The following is a 21,867-nucleotide window of genomic DNA, read 5'->3' on the forward strand; positions in this document are numbered from 1 at the left end:
GGCTGATCACTCACTTTGAGAAAGCATGTAATTTCTATTAGCATAACAGAAGAGCAGCTGTAGCTTTGCCCAGAGGCCAAAGGTGATGCCTAAAGAGGACAATATAAAGGATCAGCATAAATGGTATTTCCCTTGAGTACACTCTCTTCTTCAGATCTGCTGATTGTACATAAAAGCAGAGGAGCATACTGAGTATTTTGAAACACTTCTTTCTAGAAAAAATTTGAAAGCAGCATGCATGGTTTGGATAAGTTATGATGTTTTTGTGACTTTGCCTTTCAAAGGCAGGTGAGTCAGGTTTGCACCTCTCCTTGTTTCGCACCCAAACTACATGGGGAACCAAAATGCATATGTCTTCTTGAAGAGATCAAGAATTTTTAATGTCTTGTCTTATCATAATCTTCCTCTGCTACTTGAATATATCGCACAAATCTCTGTTGCCATGGAAAGCTGCTCTGAAAGGCTCCTTGAACTCTGTTTAGTCTTTCTCTTAAAAAATTTCCTTCCCATCTGTCAATCTGTTTGTCCTCCCCAGCTAGCCTCTTGCTGTTGGATTTCTCTCTTCAGTCCAATGCTGCTGAAGCAGACTAGGTACACAGAGGCGGCTAGTCTGAGGGTCCTGGCTCATAAAGGAAAAGCACACAGTTACAACCACGCAGTAAAAAATTAAATTTGCTTTATGTTTCTTTTATTTGCTTAATATTTTATACTCACCATTTGGTGAAAGGAGGTGGAGGGGGAGGTTGTTTATTGCCTTCATTTTTACTTGTTAAGTGTAGCTGTATGGAAATTACTTAGTTAATGGTTTTCTGGCTTCTTTTCATCAACACAAGTGAGAAGTATTTTAGCATTCAATTGAGACCAAATGTTTTCAGATAAGGAGATAATGTCTTAAGGCATTTTTATTGATATTTAATTATGCATCTCTTTTTATATAGCGTATGGCATTTATGCACACATGCAATACATACTATAAGTAATCAACCTATTTGGCTTGATTCAGTTGCCATTAAATAATGAATTGTTACTAATTCTGGATTTAATGCTGGATTCTTGGCCGTAGCATATTTAAATGTTATTGTGGGTAAGTAAAGTTTTGATTCTGTTTGCAGGATTAATAAGTTTGGGTGGTGCTGGTTTTAAAGCTCCTAATGGCAAAAACTGTATGAAAATCCTTTTGCAAATTTTGTTAATGCATGAACTGTAAGCAGTGTGTTATGCAGAATTTTCTTGTGCAATATTTGTACTAAATAAGATAGAAAATTTGAACAGAGAATCATACTTGTCCTCAACCACTCTAAATCCTTGTCCTGAACCTCTTTTCCTATAGGTTGGGGGTATATAATACATAACTAAATTACTCTGTGATGTCATCTTCTAGTTAAGTGAAATGGTTAGTGTCTTAGATACCAAATAGCTGGAATGAAAATTTGTCCCAGGGGTGAATTATTGCATAGCACTGATTCTTGAATATTTCCATAAGCTATTCAAACAACTTATATTTTTTGATTCCACAGCAATAGTAATGTAAGTATATGAAATTTGCTTAGCTAAAATATTATCATTAAACTGAAAAAATATTACCAAATCTGTGTATTTTAATTTAGCAGGTACTCAAAAAGATGTCAAGTAAATTGGATTCTAGCAGATTCTGTGGATGGCTCAGTAATTTGTGTGCATGTTTAAACTTGAGGCTGGGGTAGAGCAAAATCGATTTGGATGACTGATTTTGAAAAAAAATTAAGTAGGCTGGTGCTGTAAAAAGCTGTTAATCAGATAAAATGTGGCCATTGCACTTTTTAAAGACTAGTGACATAGCCCTTTTGGGCAGTAAAGTCTGTAAGACTAAACTATTAGAATAAAATTTTACTTCCTGAAAACTTAAAAGATAGAGATTAGCAAGCTTCACTTTTTATTGAAAGAGGAAGACAAAACACTGCTTTTTCATTGGTTTCTCTTTTTGGACTTCCTTGGAAATTTTTGAATCTTCCTTTGTGTCAGAGATCCATCTGCCTGTACTGAAACCTGGCTATCAGGGTCTCATTTTGAAACCGGACAATTAAACCTTGTATACAAGGTTGTTTTCAGTAAGCATGGCTATTAACAGCAGGATTGTATTCAAGATTTGTAATTAGAACTAGCTGTCTGCTCCAAGAAATAATGTAACTCACTGTAAACTAAATGCTTTGATTTTATATCCATTAAAGTTCCCCAAATTGCCCATGAATCAAGACAAGCTCATCTCTGATGGCCTTATGGGAGAAGATGTGGTTCAAAGTAAATGAACTAATTGATTTGATAGATAATTCTCTATAGTCACAGAGTGAAACTTGAGGAAGGTGAGAGATTCCACATAGCCCAGCATGTTGTTTTGGTAGTAAAATATTTCGTATCTCAATACCAATATGAAACAATGTGAACATTAGTAAATAATGCCCCAGTGAGAATATAAGAGAGTGGGACAGTGGGGATGGATAGTCTATATACCAAGATTTTTATTTATTTTCCAGAGAGCTGTCTGGCTTATTTGGATGGTATCCTTCATTCATCCTATGCCTTTGTGTTATTTTATTTCTAGAGGTAAATTATGTGAGTTCCAATGAAATACCAGTACTAGGAGAGGAAAGTTATCCAGATCTTTCCTTTCCTCAGACATCTGTGTCTATCCCTGCTGGATTTCCTGAGTCTTGGCCTTTCACCGGGCTAATTCACAAGCTCACTGGTGCTCTCTTAATGCTTTTTATTTCTGTTACCTGGTGAAAAGCTTTCTATGATTCTGCAAAATGAATTTTTGTGTTCCTGAAAATAAGTCTAGACTTTCCTCCTTCTAACAAGCACATTTTGAAAGTCTTGCAGTAAAATCAAGGTTTGGGTTTGTGTTTCTTTCTACTTTATTTCATAGCATTGTTTCATTGTTTGTTTTTCTCATCCAGGTAGGTAACCTGTGCAGAATAGATCATCATCAGTTTGTTCTAAACTTTCTGATGTTGTTGTGGGGAGAACAGGACCAGGACCCCATTTTCTTCTAACACTGTCACCACAACTTTGTTGTGATGTATCAAATGTGAATTGTTGGCAGTAGAATGTTTCCATACAGCAGAAAGCCAGTTACTTTCACCAATATTGCTGGAGTATCTTCAACAGCAATTGAATTCTCTGTCTTTGAAAAGTCATTAACTTTCCTGATTCTCTCCAATCATTCATAACAACTATTTGATGAGCTTTCACTGAAAGGACAGACTCAAGAGCTCTCCATGTGAACTCCGGTGTTCCATGAGGTGAAAGGTGTGTTGCATGGCTAATTTAAAGTCATTTTCCCATGGAAAATGAAGTCTTTTGGGGCTCTTCCAGAGACTATTTACTTGCATCAGTTTAGTGCTGACTAATTACATGAATAAAGCCGAAGGATGCTGCTTGTACAAACCATGAGAAAATCAGACACCTAAACTTAAAAAATGGCAAAACATTTATCTGCAGTCATGACAAGGGGCATAACAGAAATGATACTCAGATGTAGTCTATGGCATAAAATCTGTCCTCCTTGCTAACTACTTGATATATTAGGTCACACACATTTTTCAATATTTATTTCCATGGTGAAATACTTGTAGGCAATGAGAAACTTTTGAACAAATCTCATCTTCTCCACAGAGGAAAAATATTTTAGGATAATGCTAACACTTTACACTGACATACGGCACCACATGATCCTGTATGTGTTAATTTATAGTCAAGAAATATTTGAACATACAAAGCAAATATGATTTGTCTGAAAATACTCTTTATTCTCCCTTATCTTCCTTGCAGGCATCAGTACTCTATTTCTTCTAACATGTTGGGATTCTCTTTCACCCCCAGAGCTGTACAATAACTGTTACTCATCCAAATAGCTATGGTATAGCCAGCTCCATGCTGCCTTTTTGTAGAAGCACGATTCTGCCCTTCCTCATTGAAATATTCATGGTGTAAGAAGTTTCTGTAACAGCTGAAGTTGAAATTTATCTAGAAAAGAGGCATCTTGTGAATAAAACTCCCAACAAATGACCACACAAAAATCCCTGCTGGTTCACATGAATCTTTGCAGGATTTTATCAAGTTCGGTCCCAGGCTTGTTGATGTCATTTCAGCCTTTGAAAGCATTTTTCACTTGCCTGTCCTGATTGAACAGGAGCTCAGACTGAGACACCACAATTTCCAATGTCTGAACAATCTGTGAATGAAAACCCAGACGATGCGCTCCAGCCCAGGGAATGTTTCATGAGCTCTATGCTAAACTAGTCATCTTCCCTAATTAAGTTATGTTGTTTCACCACTGTGATGGCATGTTGAGTTACTTTAATTCATTAGACATGACACTGTATTATTTGAAGAATGTAAAGGTTCAAAAAACATTGGACTCTGCAATGATCTGTAGAAACCCTGTTCTTGTTCATTTGTATTTGTTTGTTTGCTGTTCTGGTATAGAAAAAATAGTGACAAAGTTCAACTCTTGTAGCAGGCCCAGATAAGCCAAGCAAGTAGTATAAAATTAAATGGATATATTAAAGGAAAAAAAAAAAACAAACCCAAACCAAACCCACAACACCCAAAACCCCCTGGATCTGTTATCTAGCAAAATTTTTAGGATAAAACCATGACCTGAAAATACAGAAGTCTCTGCAAAATTAATCCCTGCAGGCTCCCTCTGGAAATGGGAAAGAACATGCTTGATTAAGCCAGTGCTAACCTTTCAAAATCATGTTTCTCTGATATTTATTCCTTGAAATAATAAAAGGGGACATGCCAGATATTGAAAGCCATAATGTACTCCCTTGCTTGCTACTGCCCTTTTCTAACTTGAGTGTTCCTCTCCCAGAGCAAACTTTTAAAATAAAAAATAAGGCCTTGGGTTCATCCTTTTTGTTGACCTTTATACATTTTGTGGCTCTGCATTTGCACCAGTTAAATTACAGAGTAAGAAAATTTCCATCCCTTTTCTAGCTCTGCTAGAAGGCCTTAGTCTTCTCAGTGACAAATGGTGAAACACATTCACAGGTCTATGCAGGGAGATTTGGAGAATATAAAATCTATCATATGGGGGCTGCAGGAGCCCGCACACCCTCATCCACAGAACCCCTGCCCTCCTGCCCCATGCCTCCCTCCTGGTCAGCTCAGCCCATGCCTCGGGATGGCTGGCACAGGGGGTCTGGGCATTGATGGACAAGGATAGGGGGATGAGTCAGGCTCCAGGTTGCGTACATGGAGCAATTCAGTGTCTGCTGGGGCTGGGCATGGGCCTTGCTGCAGCTGAGCTTGACTCACAGTGGTGGCAGCTGGGGGGTCCCATGCAGGGCGACGGTGGTTGGTGGGGGATGCCTGGGGCCCAGGCAGCTCCATAGCCCACATGGGAGGGCAGGAGTGCAGCTCCCACAGGAGAGGCTGGCATCAGCAGAGAAACATGTAGGTGGGGGTCATGCATGTTTTTGCCACATGTGAGGCCAGAGAGGTGACAGGTCCTTGGGAAACAAGTCTTTTCTGCTGTTTGTAATAATTAGTAAATTATTTCCACCCTCACATGTTGCTCTACTTTGCCTGAAAGTACATAATTTTGTATAATTTCCCCAAATCGCTCCCATGGTGATAATGGGGGAGTTTTCTCCCTGGGCACCTCAGTGAGATGTTTGTGTTGGGAATTGCATGTTCTATACCGTTACTGAATAAAGGCAGGAATTTAATAACTTAAGAGTTTACAAATGTGAAGGTTTTCTTGGGAGGAAAGGTTTTCCTTTCAGCTTCTCCACTTCAGTGTTTGCATTTACTGAAAGTTTTGCATGGGTCTGTATAGTACCACGAGGGAAGACCGTATGGATGAAACCTAGATATTCATGACAGATAAACACAATTCACTTCATGTTTACCAGGAAATTAATACATCATTTCAAGTAATGCAAGAAATATGGTACCAAGTTAACACACTGCAAGATACATTATCTACCTACATTTGAGGTTGGTACAAATAATCTCCCCCTGTATATTTTTGATGTGATGCTAAATTATTCAGCTTAAATTAATGACTAATCTCTGGCTTTCAGTTTTTCCAGTCTTCATAAAAATGCCAAATAACTACTAGAAGTCATTAAACAGGAAACAGCTTGCACTGTATATGTAGACCTAGCACCACGTGCCTTAAATCTGTAATAAAATTGGAATATCTAAGTTAAAGTGGTGTAAAATAGGAGAACAATAATTTTTGCTGGATCTCTGTGGAAGATACAGAGTAAGAATGAAGTAATTAAGATAACTTTAAAGTCCTACTTGTAGTCCTGTCACAATAATCTTGTTTCTAGCTGAATAAAATCATCCTCGGGATTACTTTTTAAACCATGTTTCATATTGTTTTTTGCTACCTGTCATAATATTGTCTTACCAGTGAAACAACTGTCCTCGACAAGTCTACCCAGTGGAAAATTGATTTGGTCTTATGTTGACCCCTATTTTGTTCTGGTTTAGAATTTCATTTTCATTTAACAAAAGGTATACTATTTTAGATAACAGATGCTTCTTTCTTTAACTAACCAACTATTGCAGCTTTTTCCCTAGTAGGCATAAACTACCATCAGGGCTTACCTCAGCTGTTACAGCAGCTGTGAATATGCCCTGCTGATCTCATGGAAAAGCTGGAGCTAGGAAACTAAGATGTCATGAAAATAGCTGAGGATGAGGTTTCGAGAAAAATATTCCTGCAATTTGTTGGAAGTGGGGAAGTGAAATGTGTAATTCTGACAACAGTGTCAGATTTATAGACTCAGTACACTAATTAAAAAGCAACTTACTCTAATATATTAATCTATGAAATGACAGCACCAGAGAGAGCTGCTCTGTTTTGTGGACAAGCACGGAAATATTGTAGTGCCCTACTCCCGTAATGACAGAATTTTATATTGTATACAAAATTCAAGAATAATATTAAGCAAGAAGCAATTGAAGGATTGCTTCCTTCTGGTGTGAAACATATGGGGAGATGTTTTGCTATAAACTGTACGTTCATGTGCAAGACAGAAAGAAACAAAAAGTTTTCACTTGTTCTTTTCCTTCTCTTTTCATTGCTGTTTCTGTTTACATGGCTGTGGTAGAATCCAGCTAAGAAGCTAGAACAGAAAAATCAAAAAAAGCATTACTTAATCATTTCCTCAACTACTTCTAACTAAATTTTCACTCATATCAGTGTAGCATCTTGGTATTTTCATGCTTTGAGATTTATCTGTGGAATTCCTTTTTATAAAAGTTTTTTGCACTGGATAAGTGGTACAGCTTCCTTGCATCCTCCACCAATAATCTCAGTAGATGGGGCCACTGAGGAAAGAAAAAGAGAATATTTCTGATGTGCATTTAAAGCACCTCCAATATTACGTCTGTTTTCCTACTTCAGCAATGACTTAGACAGTTGTCTTGATAGATGACAAGATGACAGTTAAATGAAAATAACTGAATAATTTTGGTTTTTTTACAAACATCACTTTAGTTTGCTTTTGAATATAGAACAGTAGAACTTAAATTCTGTATGTGTAACAAAATACTAAGTCTGTATAAAGTGCAGGAATAATAATGCTTTTCAGGAAGAATGTGAAGCTTTAAAAACCCCAAAATGAACAGGTCTGTAGTTGTTTAAGGATACAATAGTTGAATCCCTTATAGTTTTATTTATTTGTTTGCTGTTTCTTCACTAAACTTTCTTTTTTTTTTTCTCCCCTAAACTTAATGGATAATATGTCCTTGAATATTCTCCTTAGGCATTTAAATATCTGCTGAAGTTCCTAAGGCTGCAATTTGCTTGTAATCTTCCATCTGTTTCAAATTCATTGTAAACACGTACAGTCAAGATCTTCCACTCCATCAAAGCATCACATGAAGTCAGCAGAGCTACATGGAATTTCTTCAGATGAGGGTCTTGCCTGTGATTGTTTCTATCTATCTACACTTTTCCTGAATCCAAACTTGTTTTCACCATATAATTACAATCCTTTTCACCATTCTGATCACAAATTGATATTAATTGCCTGATTTTGACTAAATTTCACATTCACAATTATGTGGAAAGGATTCATGTAATATGGGTGTGAACTTTACAAAAATGTTTAATCAAAACTCCTTCCATAAGCTGCTTTTCTAACAAAATATTTAGAAAAGGAAAGGATTTATTTTTAGTACTTTTCTTGTGTTGTCAGACTCCTGTAACGGTGACACAGACCGTTGTGCACAAGACCTTTGTTCATGGCCCGGGAAGATGACAAGGACTGCTCTAGGTTAAAAATCTGTATTTACTAGTTAGAAAGGTCACACTTAGAAATATCCATGTGCATTGTTTTTTGCCCTTAAAGACTTCAGCTTCAGTTGCCTTATTGGAGAAGTTCCTTGTGATGCACAAAGGACCAAGGTGTATGTGTTGTTTGAAAGATTTATTCCACTACGTTAGTAGCCATAAACCATATATAGAAATGGGGTAGAGTGAAAGGATATGATGGAAATGATCTATTTAATTTACTGTAAATTATTTTACTTATTTTTACTGTTATTTAGCATAATCACAAGTAAAAACCAGGATAAGATAAGAGCTGGAGAAGAAAACTGAAGTGACTGACTGCATTACAATTTTTTTTTATGTTCATTTAAGAAGCTACAGCAAACTTGGATTCATGGCATTGTCTCTAGATATCTAATTTACTTTGTAATAGCAAATCAGTGACTAAACCATTAAATGCTGACTCTGAGCAGATTTTCTGTGCACTGGGTTTTTTTGGCTGTAAGTGTCCCCAGATGAAAAGCTTATTTGTTTGTTTGTTTATTTTTAAGTATACAGTGTGGGTCACCAGGAAATAGCTCCTAGAAGCATTCAACAATCAAATCTTCCTAATCCAATTCGTCTCCCAAATATGTTTTATAACATCTGTAGTTAACCCAAAATCACTGCAAATAGGGCACTGGCATTCAGAATGCTGTCTTTCAGGTACCGAAGAAGCCATGGGAGATGATTTCATTGCCACCAGTAAGTGTGTATTTTGTACCTTCAATGTCAGTCTTTATGGTCTGACAGAAGTCATAAGAGTTTTGTTGCTGTCAAGCTATATAAAATCTTGGTGTCAGGTTCTTAACACTTGGAAAATAATAACATTCTTCATCTTCTATTAAAAAAAAAAAAAAGATGCTCAGTTTGCTCCGAATAGATTTCTGTATATAAAATACAGAACTAGTAAAGCTGAGTTACCATTCTCACTAATAATCCTATGTCTAACATCACTTTGCCAGGAAATCTAAGTCAATTAATCTGTTTATGTTCCCCACAGGTGTGAAATAGGATAGCAGTTCTCAACCACATTCATAAAACTCTTTAAATTAAAAGCACCATGTGTGTCTTTCCTGTAAAGGCTACATAAGAAATATTGAATTGTTAATATCTTATTTTTAAATCATAAGCTTTTCTTTCAGCAGGAGTTCATGCTTTCTGTATCCGAAAATTATGCACATGACTTGCCAATACTGGTCAGGAATAAATACTGAAGTAAAATGAAAATAATTATATAGCTTCCTGTGTACAGTTTTGGTACTCTAATAATTGTGATGTATATAAATCTAGAATGTAAAATTCAAAAATAAATTTAGATCTTACAGCAACTTGGTAAAAATAGACCAAAGAAAGTGTTTGTAAATTTAGTGCCAACAAAGTATATTATTGTGTTGCCTTTTTCTGATAGATGTTGTTAAAATAAGAGGCGCCTGCCCTTCTGCTGTGTAAAATGTTATGATTACTGTAAAATCCTAAGACAAATATCAGAAACAAGTCTTCTAGCAAACTGACAGCACAGCTGTGTCAGGCAATGCAGCTACCATGCAGCTACCGGACTATGAGGCCATTGTTTGAATTTACTTCCATTTAAGTCCTTTAATGAGGACACCAGCAGCGTGCCGGTTGTCCCTGGAGTCCCATCCTGTTAATTCTACATCAGGCATCAATGGGCCATGTGCTCTGAATGGAGCATGGTCAGTAGTGAGCCCATGAACAGTAGTGAATTCGGTACCTGGGGATGATAAATCTACTTCTGCAGAGTTTGACAGCTTACACCAAGTCCAATGAACCTGTGGAAATGAAGTGTCCCTCAGACATTAGGTCTGGAAGTACAGAGCTTCTTCATACATATATAGCATGTGCATTGCAATTTATTTCCATTGTAACTAAAAATTGGTATGAATTTATTGGGTCACCTTCCTAATAAGTTTGATGAATCTAAATCTACGTGCTGGAGACGAGTTGTTTAACAGTGGGTGGCTGTCTTTAGGGAGCTTCCTCAGTAAGTACTGATTTGAGTTGCTGTCCTCAAGTGATCAAGCACGCAGAAATTTCCTATGTAAATATTTGTTTGTCACTTTTTGGCAAATATTATTAATTAGCTGTGGTACTTACTTATGATCAGTATTGCTTATTAATGATATGAATATGATAAGGCACAGAAGGTTATTCGAATGCAACAACGGTTTGGTAGCCCTGGTAGACCGAAGACACCAGAAGAATTAGAGATTCTATTCCCTTCAGATTTGTACAAAATTAGTGATCTTTCACTGTGTTTGGTATTCTAGGATGTGATGTCCACGTTCTTCCAGTTTGGGGCTTCCATCCAGCAAGAAGCCATCATCATGTTGAAGATCATGCAGGATTATGACTGGCACGTGTTCTCTCTGGTGACCACCACCTTTCCTGGATATCGAGACTTCATCAATGTCATTAAGACCACAGTGGAAAATAGTTTTGTGGGCTGGGACATGCAGAATATCATCATACTCGATACTGCCTTTGGAGATGCCAAGACCCAAATTCAGCTGAAGAAAATTCATTCATCCGTCATCCTGCTATATTGTTCCAAGGATGAAGCTGTCTACATACTGGATGAGGCTCGTTCCCTGGGCCTTACTGGCTATGATTTCTTTTGGATAGTTCCCAGTCTGGTTAGCGGTAACACAGAAGTCACTCCCAAGGAGTTTCCTTCAGGACTCATTTCAGCATCTTACGATGAATGGGACTACAGTTTAGAAGCTCGGGTACGGGATGGCCTTGGGATTATTGCCACTGCTGCATCAGCCATGCTGGAAAAATACTCGTTCATTCCTGAAGCAAAAACCAGCTGCTACGGACAACTTGAGAAAAATGACCGGCCATCTCACACCTTGCACAAGTAAGGCTTATTGGTTTGGTTTCTTTTGCCCTACATAACCTTGGTGATTTTCCACTGTTGCCATTATATATTTCTTGAAGGAGAATACTGTTTTTTGTTAATACCATCATGCCCTTTTCAAGCAATGATTTTCAGACATTCCAAGGGAACATGCAAGAGGACTTGCTGCTCTGATAACTGTGTGCGTGGAAATGATATTATGTCCTGTGGAGAATAAATACTGCTGTGGATCTGATGTAGAATATGACAGAAATTGGTCTTAGAGGCTATAAAGCTGAGTTAATAAAATCATGCTATTGTGTGCTTTAACTATGAGGTAAAATTACCAAAATGCTCTGGAGGCTGTGCCTGAATCATTTGCATCAGCAGGAACCTGGTAATATTTTAGAAGACAAGAGATGTGCGGCATTAAAGAGGTATCCCTGCAAATTATAGAAATATTAGATTAGTTAGGCTGCTTTTATCACCTAATAACTGAAATCTGTCACTTCTGCTTGTGAAGATTTTATTTTTGTCACCTGTACTAGAATAACTGTAAAAATTAATCTGCATTACTCCAAGTTGATATGGCTGTTTTCTCAAAACAGTTTGTCATATGGGAACTGCCAAGGTTTAAATCAGGATTCTTTGCTCTTTTGGGTTTTTTTTTTTTTTCCTTTTAATTATCCCTTTTAGATGTGGTACTCCTGATTACTTCTATCCAAAATGTTGCATAATACATACCACACAGATATATTTCTTTATCTGGTTTGTGAGAGGAAGTAAAGGGAGTCTTGCATGTTTTTCAACAGCTTTTTACAATATCTCATATGGAAGCTACTAAGCAGTATTTATGAAATTTCTTCTGACCAAATGTTGCAGATGAAGCGCTTTCTACAGAAAAGCAGGATGGAATTGGCACAAGAAGGAAAGTCAGTGTTGATTTCATATAGGAGATTGTGGAACATTCTTAATCTTCTGAGATGTATCTGCATATTTAGATTAGGGGTTGATTGCCATATGATGTCCTGGAACAGTTGTTTTCCATGAAAATGGCATCTTTGTGCACAGCATTCTTCAGAAGCTCTCTTAAAAACCAAATACTGCCAAGTAAATGGATTTTAACATTTCATACATGTATTTCATAAACCGTGTGACCAAAGTTCAGAAACCTGCACAGTTCTCCTTAGAGAGGACCTGCCTTTAGTATGACACTTCCAATTTTTTTTTGTCTCCCCTTTCCTATTTCTAATCCTCTGCCTCTAAAACTTTACAAATTTACCAGAGGGGTTGCAGAAAATCTGTGATTCTTTTCCTGCTGCCGCAGTTGCCCCTGGGGAGTGGCAGGAGGCAGCACGGGGGTGGGTCTCTGGTCCAGCATGGCTCCGGGAAGGTCATCAATGCAGTCACTTGTGTCAGGGCAGAGCAGCTGGAAGGCACTGCTGGGATGACTGTCCCACCCGCACCTGCATAGGTGATCCTCATATGGTTCTTCTTAATGCATGTGCTGACAATGCCCGATAAAAGCGAAATGTTTTAATGGCATCCCGTTAACCAAATTCTGTGCCTTAATAGTGGGATCTGTACAAACAAAATGTTCACTATTAATATTTGAACACCAGTTCAAAAAGTTAAATTGTATTCTGTTGTCAGAAGTGTTGGTGTTTAAAATACTGTGGTTCAGTTGGATGGGCCACCAAAACTTGAACCTGTTTTGAAAAGGACTCCTACCTCATTGTTTTGGTACTACACTAGTCTAGACTTGAATTAGGTATTCTGTATTCAGCATAAGTTGTCCTTCTTCAAACAGTAATTTTTTTTTCTCATTAAATCTGTATGACTACAAGAATAGGTCTTGTGAGTGTTAGGGCAGTGAGATTAGACTTCACCAGGAGATTCTGCAGTGTGCAGTGCATAGGAATTATTAATAGGAGAAGTTGTAATACAGTGCACTGTGGTTAATAAAGTCACTTCCTGACGTGAAACACTGCGCTATGAAGTGAGAATATATTTTCCGTACTGGAGAGTCTTTGAGCTTCTCCAACACCACAAGAACGAGCAGCAAGCTGTTTTTCATTTAGAAATGTCAGAATTACACTAAAATGAATGAACTTTAAATAGTCCTTCTTATGTAATAACTCCCCAAGACTATACTTGTCACATATAATCTGCGAGAAAAGCAAGTATATATAAATGTTTAGCAGTGTTAAGTAATCTCTGGGAGCTGACCAGTCTCTCCATGCCAAGGTTGATTATGTAAATTCATTGTATTTTCTTATCCTCATCACTAAATTGTAGATTTCTCCCTTACCAGACGAATCAATGCCTAAATTGGGGTTTTATTCTGAAACGTAATCTTCACAGTTTCCGGTCACAGATAGTGCAGATTTGTATTTTAAACTACAAGATAAATGTAAGTGATGCTGTATTAAGGAGCTAACTTGAACAAAGGATTCTGGAGCATCCTCACAATGAAAAGGGCTAAAGTAATTCTAAACAGCTTATGGACCTGGGATCTGCTGTACTGTGCCTCCCTGTTTGTGCTGGAAATCAATGCTGGAGAAGTAGGGTTGCATGAAGGGACACTGCTTGTGAGCTCAGGAGCGGAGAGCTCAGTGGAAAGCAGGAAAGAGGCTCTGTAAGGTGATGCTTGAGCAAAACCAAGCACAAGAATGGAGCAAAATCCCAGGATTTTTAGACTCCAACTATTATAATGACAGTCAAATTCAGCTTTAAACCCAGTATTGTATTCTAAGGCTATGCCATAATAGCTAATTTGCTTGTAAATGGAGGTCGGTAATGCTTTATGTGCAACTTCCTGCGTCTAGATAGTAATTTTCATCTCCATTTATGAAGAAACTCTGTGTAAAGAAAGCCATGAAGTGAAAGTTCCTCCTCCCTCTTTCTCAAATCCTTTGAGTATTAAATTGGTTTGAAGACATACACGTTTTGAAGCACAAAATTTATCATTCCCCTGTCACTGCAGTTTTAAGATGCGTTTATTTGCTTTCTAGACCCAGAAAAAACACAGGTTTGCTTTAGTTTTTCAAATTATTTGATCGGTGTTTCATTTCTGATACACATGGGGAAACTAGGTTTTCCCTGTGAATAAAGGATTTAAAATAAAATACAGGGATCATTTTCAATGCATTAAAAACCATACATACATATATGTGTATATATATATTGATTCAGATAATCTTTTCCCATCTGTGTAAGACCCAGGTTCTCCGAAGATGGAAAAATACTATTGTGTGAAATAGTGGCACTAGCACAGCAGGATAGATAGAATTAGCAGCTCATTAATGCAATGTCAGTTGAACAAACTCTTGCTCTCTGTCAAAAAAGGAAAACATGGAAGCAAACAAACAGCAAAACAAAATAAGTCTGCCAGTCATCATGGAAGATGCTGCCGCTTTGTGAATAGAAATGCTTCTGCTTTGTCTAGAAGACTACTCATCTTGTGTATAAAAGTCATAACCCTGGGAGATATGTTTCACAACATTTCCAACCACTCTGATCTGTACAGGGCTGGATGGGGATGACAAAGCTGTTGCCCTACTATCCTCAAAAGCAAACAGTTGTGTCTGTCCATAGGTAGTCTGGTGTTTACCACATGGTGTTTACATTTAGTACTTCAGTTTCCAAATACAACCAAATAATATGCAGGGTTCCAAGACTCACCTTACTTTCAGTAGAGAAGTTGTAGGGCTAGAAAGCTGTCCAAACTGCTCTGGGCAGGCTGTCATAGAATCATAGAATCGTTTAGGTTGGAAAAGACCTTTAAGATCATCCAGTCTAACCATTAACCTACACAGGTCATTAACCTACTACAGGTCATTTCATACCCTTCCAAGCATAGTTTCCTTTATTCACCATCACCAAGCAAGAGCAGGACCAATGTGAGGTCCAAAGGGCGAGATACAAAAGCATTAGTTGATCCTGCCCTGAATCACCCTACTTCAAAAACTTGGGGACTCAGTGGGGACAGTATTTAAAATGTGCTACCTAATGTTGCTGTCTTTCCATGGCCTACCGCATGGTTCATTTTCTTGCCCTTGCTGTTGGGATGCTGTTAACTTACAGCATGGCTACAAGACAGCATCTTCTTCAGAGGGCAAAGGTATGCTGTCTCTCTAGTCCTGATATTTATTCATCAAGTTCAATATTTTGATTCCAGCTTTTAGCAATGACAGATAAATTTTCCTCTTTTTCTTTTGAGCACAAGCAGGCATTAATTAGACATAATGGTTTGATGAATAATCCAGCAGATCTGTTTAATCTTTTCCTGCATGCAGATCAACAGCCAATCTACAGAGGACTTGTTCGTTTAAGTTCTGACAAAAGATTTGGGAAAAATAAGTATCACCTGCTTTACTGTATGACTGAAGAAACTAATTATTTAACTAATTATATATGAAGCAAAATGTATACATTATTTAGCTAGTTATATATGAAACAAAATGCTTTTTCACTTGTAGCATGCTTGCTGTGCAGAAAAACAAATGTTATTTACATTCACCTAAGATTCTCCAGGATATTTTGTCTTTCCAATTTTGTGATCCCACTGTGGTTTTACTGGAGCCACTGTATGTCCACAGGAGTGCAATGCACGCAGGGTGGTGATCTGAGATGGTAACCCACGTTTCAATAGTCACGTACATTGCTTACGTGTTGTGGAGGGAAACAGCTAATTTGAGCATATTTTAAATTTAGTACTTTATTTCTGGTAACTTTAAAGCTTGAAGAAGTTTCAGTTTTTGCATGCTGCTAGATTTGCTTATTCTTCTTCGCTACTGCGAATGCTGCTCTACGGAAACAAATCTAAACAAGGATGATGCACCTAAATGGCTGAAGGCATGAACAAAGGTGCAAGCCTTTGGAGCACTGAGGCTGCAGGGATGAGGGGAACAGCAGATTTCCAGGGAGGACAGTATATTTAGGCATCTCCAAACAAGGACTAAGCTGCCAGTCTTAGATTTAATGTTAACAACTAATTTCAGATGTCCTGGATTACAAGAAATCATTGTCAACATGAAAAAATGAATGAGAAAAGATAGTCAAGACAAGACAAAATTTTGTCTGTGGCAGGATCCCACTTATCCTCATTAATTTGTGTGGGGATGCTTTCTGATCAGGAGGCCCAGTACTGTAGCAATTGGATTGGTACACAGGGATACACAAACTCTAATTTGCTGCTGATGAGCAGATTTTAAACAGTAACAACTAGATATTTGTACTTTTAAATAGTGTGCTGTAATTGCCGTCTTCTATAGCATGACGGCATTTTCCATATAGTTGCATTAAACAGCAGGAACTGAGTTGATGAAACTCTTGTCGTGTTCCTCTGAAAGTAAAACTAAACTTCACTGACTACAAACAAGTGGTTGTGGAGGAAATCATTCCACCCAAGAGGTCCTGATGGGGTGCTGGTTTACTGATGAAATGATTCAAGAAATTATAGAAAATCTGTATCAGAATTTTCTCACAGGTTAGGTCAGTTTAGGAAGCAGAAGGTACAAAACAGTTACCAGATTAGGGGCTTTTAGAACATTTCCCCCTTTTTGTGATAATTAAAAAAAAAATTAAAACAAGAGAACAAGCATGGCCTCTGTTCTGGAGTTGAGCAGAGCCAGACTTCAGGGCCAAAAGCAGGTCTTGAAATTCAAAATATAAGGGAAGGTTCTTGGAGACAGAGCTGCTGCAGACACCGTCCCCTTGCAGAAAGCCAGGCACATTCACAGGGAAGGGTTTTGGATGTTTCTGAGGTGGTGGAGCAAAATGTAACCATATCAGTGCTTTTTATGAAATGTTATTTCTAATAATAACATTAACTCACTAAACCATCTGTGTTTTATGAGTTACGCTAGTCTGCGGCATCCTCCTAGGCATCTGGGTCCTTTCTAATTTTGCTCCCTTCACTTGCCCCCCTTTGAGAAGGGCTCCCCAAGAATTTTGTTGTTTGTCTGGCAGAACTGGGGCAAAATTACTTTTCCAGACCTGGTGGCAGCTAATGCTTTAAGGAGCAGCTGGCAGGAGGTGCAAGTAGTTGGCATGCCATTCCTTTTTCACAGTCACTGAGCATATTGTTCCCAAAATTTTATTCATCCATGCTGGCTCAAGGCCTAGGGAGATACAGCTCCAAAACAGGGTATCGTCACAGAGTTATATTCAGGAGAGCAAGGGCTAGGGGAAGTGGAGGAGGAGGAGGCTTGAAGAGGAAGAAGAGGCACTTTGTGTCACTGTAAAGGATTTTAGTTTAGAAAATAAAATCCTACATAGCCTAAGATATAAAATTGTCTTTAAAAAAAGCTTCACTGTTTAAAAAATGCATTGCTACCTTGCTTAATAGTGATCTATTTCAGACGTGTTTCTATTTCTATATGTACCTCAGACCACACTTATATTCTACATTCAGCTTTTCTTGATTTAATTTTATAAATGCTTTTAGGAAATCTGTATCTTAACGATAAATGATTTTTCTTGGGGTTTCTGTTGATAAGTATCTTTCAAATGTCACAGTAGAATCATAGTAAGGAAGTTCAGCAGTTCAGAGCCTCAACAAGATAAAGAAGAAAAGACAAAATTAGGATTCACTCCTGCTTTTCTAGGTAAGATGCTGGGTGAATGCCAAGCCCAGACAGGCTGGCTGTCTAGATTATTAAAATGGTTGGTTCATACTGTTTGGAAGAAAGAGAAATATCACCAGATGACACATTGGTTGTGAGGCATTTCATCTGCTTTAAATCTCAGTTTGGAAATTCCTTCTTTGGGAGAGAAGGGGGAGAGTTTCTTTTATGAAACCTGTATTTCCCTAAGTCTCTGCTGTTTCTCTTCATTGCCTACGGTTGTCACAGATTTGAAACACTGCCCCATGGTGAAGGCAGCAATAAATAAAACTGATAGTCCCCAGTGATGGCACCTGAGGAATTTATCAAGTTTGATTACCTGATCTGGGCTTTAGGATGAGGGCAGGAAATGTAGGTCTGAACTCGTGGCAACGAGGAGTCCTGCAGGCTTTCCGCTCCCTGCAGCTATCAGGCAGTGTGCTTTATTTTACAGATCTAGTAACTAAGTTCTCTTCTTTAGAGGTAGCTCAGGAGTGATATGTTTTCATTAATGCCTGTGCCTTACCCATTATATTTTTCCCAGCCGCTAATCTGTTTGGGAGTTGGATACTAGGTGGATTTCTCACTAATTATAAGCCAGCCTGTTATCACAGAGCTGGCTCTGTTCCTGAGCCTGACGAGTCCTAAATTTCTACTTTTAAATGTCTGAATCTGTATAAAATTATCATTGTAAAACAAAAAAGGAGCAAATATCAGAGCAACCGGAAGAAAAGGCATCTGAGACTTGCCTTTAAAACCACCGGCCATTTGCTGAGGGTGTTTGCACGCCCTGTTTGGTTTCTGAAGGCATAATTCCCATATGGCGTGTGGCCCCTCCAGCCTCCAGCTCCCTGGGCTGGCTCTTCCCCTGCACCTGCACCCTGCTGCCCCTGGCGCTTCGCTGGGCTGGAGCTCGGAGCAGTTTCTCCCGTCATCACACTCGCACCCACCAGAGCGAAGGTTTTAAAGGTAACCCTGGGAATTCAACAATGCCATGTCTCCCCCGCCCCAGACCTAGCAATTTGTTTATTGCTAGATGCTGTAATGTTATGAAAAGAGGTTAGTGGAGAAGAAGGCTTAAACCTTGGCAGGGGAGAAACCAAAGGATCCTTTCTGTAGGAAAAGCAGCTGTTGTTACTGATTGTGCTCAGTTACACAAGTTGATCCTAGCACAGACAGCTTCACATTCATATTTCAGTGGATAGATGGAAAGAAAATAAACATGAAATAGAGAAAAATGGAGAAAACACCAGAACAAGCAGTTTGGAGGGGAGAAGAGGGAATTTTTTTACTGTATTTGGTGAGAGCATTTTTGTCATATGTTATAATAATTATCACAACTATATTCATAGAATCGTAGAATCATAGAATGCTTTTTGGGTTGGAAGGGACCTTGTATGCCTTTATTTTTAAAGGATCAGTTAATTCAAAGATTTTAGTTTATTGCATGGCTCCAAGGACTTCCTGGGCCACTGTGTGTACATGCATGCAATTGCTAGCTTTTAAAATCCAGGTCTTTTCTAGATACCCTGAATTTTTACACAAGTGTAAACGTATTTTCTTATGTATGACATCTTTTAATGCTGTGACCCTTGCATCTTTCTAGAGGAGTATTTCAGTTTTATTTTAAGCATAAGTAGACCTGTCTGGCCTCAGCAAGCACAGAGTGCTGCTACTTCAATGCGTGGACTAGTTTTACCCTGTCCCTAGAGCAGTGCTTCCTCCTGGCTGTGCAATGCTTTTGAGGGATGGTTCCAGATTGTAGTCCATATTTTTGACTTATTTCTAGCCCCATGAATCTCAAAAATCTTCATGTCCTTTGCCTTCTGGCCAGGCTTTTTCCTCAGCTTGGCTTTCCAGTGGAGAAGCCAGTTGATTCAGGGACTGGTTCGTATGCTGTTGCCCGTGGCAAAAGTTACCCTGAAAAGGAGAAACAAGGGGCTAAATCTCTTGGCTTACTACTCTTAATGGGTGATCAGGAGTAAGCTCAGCTGGCTCTAAGGGAGAAAGAAATTGTAAAGTAGGGCTGCAGGGTCTTCTGGGGCACGGGTGGGTGGACATGAGAGTGCCCACCCTGAGGACAGGAATATTTGGGAGGATGCTCCTTGCCTGGTGTCCCAGAGATACAGCATGTGGAGAGCACTGCTGGGTGGGGACTTCCCTGGGCACCATCGCTGGCGAGGTTCCAGAGGTGATATCGCACCTGCTTCGGTTTTGCAGGATTGCTCTCCTGTGCAGTGTTGCCCTTTCATTCTGTTGTTGTTTGTTTTCTCACATACCCCAAAGAAGTTTATGAAGCCAGGGATAGGACTGATCTTTGTTTGAGACAGTGAGCTTTAACATTTTCATAGTTTTTCCCCACCCCACCCCACCCCTTAAAAAATTGCCCACCACAGAATCCACTAAAACTTCTTGCTTTTTCTCTCAAATCCTTGTGTCTATTAGGGGAACACTTGTGTATCTTGCATATACGTATATATACATGTATGGTAAACATCAAAAGAAATCCCATAGCTTGCAAACATTTTTGCTGTTGTATAACATAGAAGCAGTAAGTCTCAAAGATTCTGCTCCAGGAGTGGTCGCAACTTTGCTGGGGTTTCAACTGTTCTCACACTGTATAGGAAATCCTTACCAAACACCTTATGGGCAAAGAAGGTCTATGTCTTCTGTAAGGAGACTGACCAGAAAGATGTTTCTGTTTCAGTAGTATTGTACCCTAGCAAATGGTCTAAAAATTGAGGTCTGAACCTTTTGGCAAAGTCTCCCCCCATTTGTTAATGGAAATTAGAGTCAATGAAGTTGTGATATAATATTTACAGGGTAGGAAACCCCACCTTATTCAAATGTGTTCTGTCTTTCTGGATAGAGTCAGAATTTTGTCATGGATAAATATTGCACAGTTTTGGTATTAATCTGAAGCTTTATCTGAATGACTTGATCTTTCTGCATCTATAAAAATTAAGCTGGAAACCTTGAGAGTAATTTGTAACCTTGGTACTTCAAAAGCTTGCTGTAGATACAACGAGAATGGTGTTCTGCTGTGGTGTTTCAGCACTTCTCTCTTCATTTTTTTGGGGGAAGGTGACAGGCAAAAAAGAATTGGATAGTGTTTAAAAGTGTTTTGAAATATATAGTACAGGCTTGGTTCTTCACATGACAAAAACCTCTTTTGGATTCTGTGTCAGAATACATTTTTCATACATGTATCACCTGGGGAATCTTACTTACAAACTTCAGTTTGCAAAAGTTAACTAGGGCTTCAGTGTAATAGTACCATCACAAGGCCTCCTGCTATCATGTCTTTGCAAAGGTTATAGCATTAATGAGGTATGAAAGCAGATTAACTACTAATGCAAGGTGTATGCTGAATTGCCCCTTGAAGTAACGAGCTCAAATAATCAAGCACCTCATTTAGTTAAGAACAGGAATATGCTATTCCAGAGCTACTTCAGAAATATATTTTGACCAATTCAGAAGCCAAAGACATCTTGCACAGAATTAATCTTAGGCAAACTTAAAACTCTATAAGAATAACATATAATATAAACACTTTCTTTTCCTCACCAGGAACAGAAAAGCACGCACCTGTTTTTCGCAGAGACGAGCAGTTTAGGATCTTGGCCAGTAAAAGCAGAGCAGAACTTCTGTCCTTTGTGGAGGAAAAATGACAGTTCAAAAGGGAATGTAGATTGGAGGCACTGGTTTTTGAAGAACACAGGCACCTGGTGAATTACGTGCAGAAGAGTGTGCTTGGGAAAAAAAGAATGTCTTTGAAGTTCTTTTTTATTGCTGCAATTTGAGAAACTGGGGTAGCTCATACTGTGTCACTCACTGATACCTTTGCATATGACTCAGACAATAAAATTTTAAGACACTTTTACAGATTAGGGACTTTTTTTTTAACTTGCAAAATGTGTTTCACTACTAAATGGCTGGTAAATTCACACAGTTTAAAAATATATAGAGTTCAGTTTTCCAGTTTAGATTTGTGGTTCATCTTTCTTTTTGGAGCACTTGAGCATCACTGCAGCTGCAGCACTGCATCTTGTGATGGCCCTTGACTAGGTTCTAGGCTA

At 38.5% G+C, this 21,867-nt stretch overlaps 1 protein-coding gene across 1 annotated transcript in view; it reads left to right on the top strand.

Annotated features, from left to right (window-relative positions):
* The window catches only part of GRIN2A (glutamate ionotropic receptor NMDA type subunit 2A), a 192,497-nt gene that overhangs the window by 98,727 nt on the left and 71,903 nt on the right, over positions 1 to 21,867 (top strand). The window contains exon 3 of the mRNA XM_075718478.1: positions 10,609 to 11,201. Coding sequence (XP_075574593.1) covers positions 10,609 to 11,201 — 593 coding nt within the window. The remainder of the gene's footprint in view (positions 1 to 10,608; positions 11,202 to 21,867) is intronic.

Source organism: Pelecanus crispus, chromosome 11 (assembly GCF_030463565.1).
Source record: "Pelecanus crispus isolate bPelCri1 chromosome 11, bPelCri1.pri, whole genome shotgun sequence".
NCBI lineage: Eukaryota > Metazoa > Chordata > Aves > Pelecaniformes > Pelecanidae > Pelecanus > Pelecanus crispus.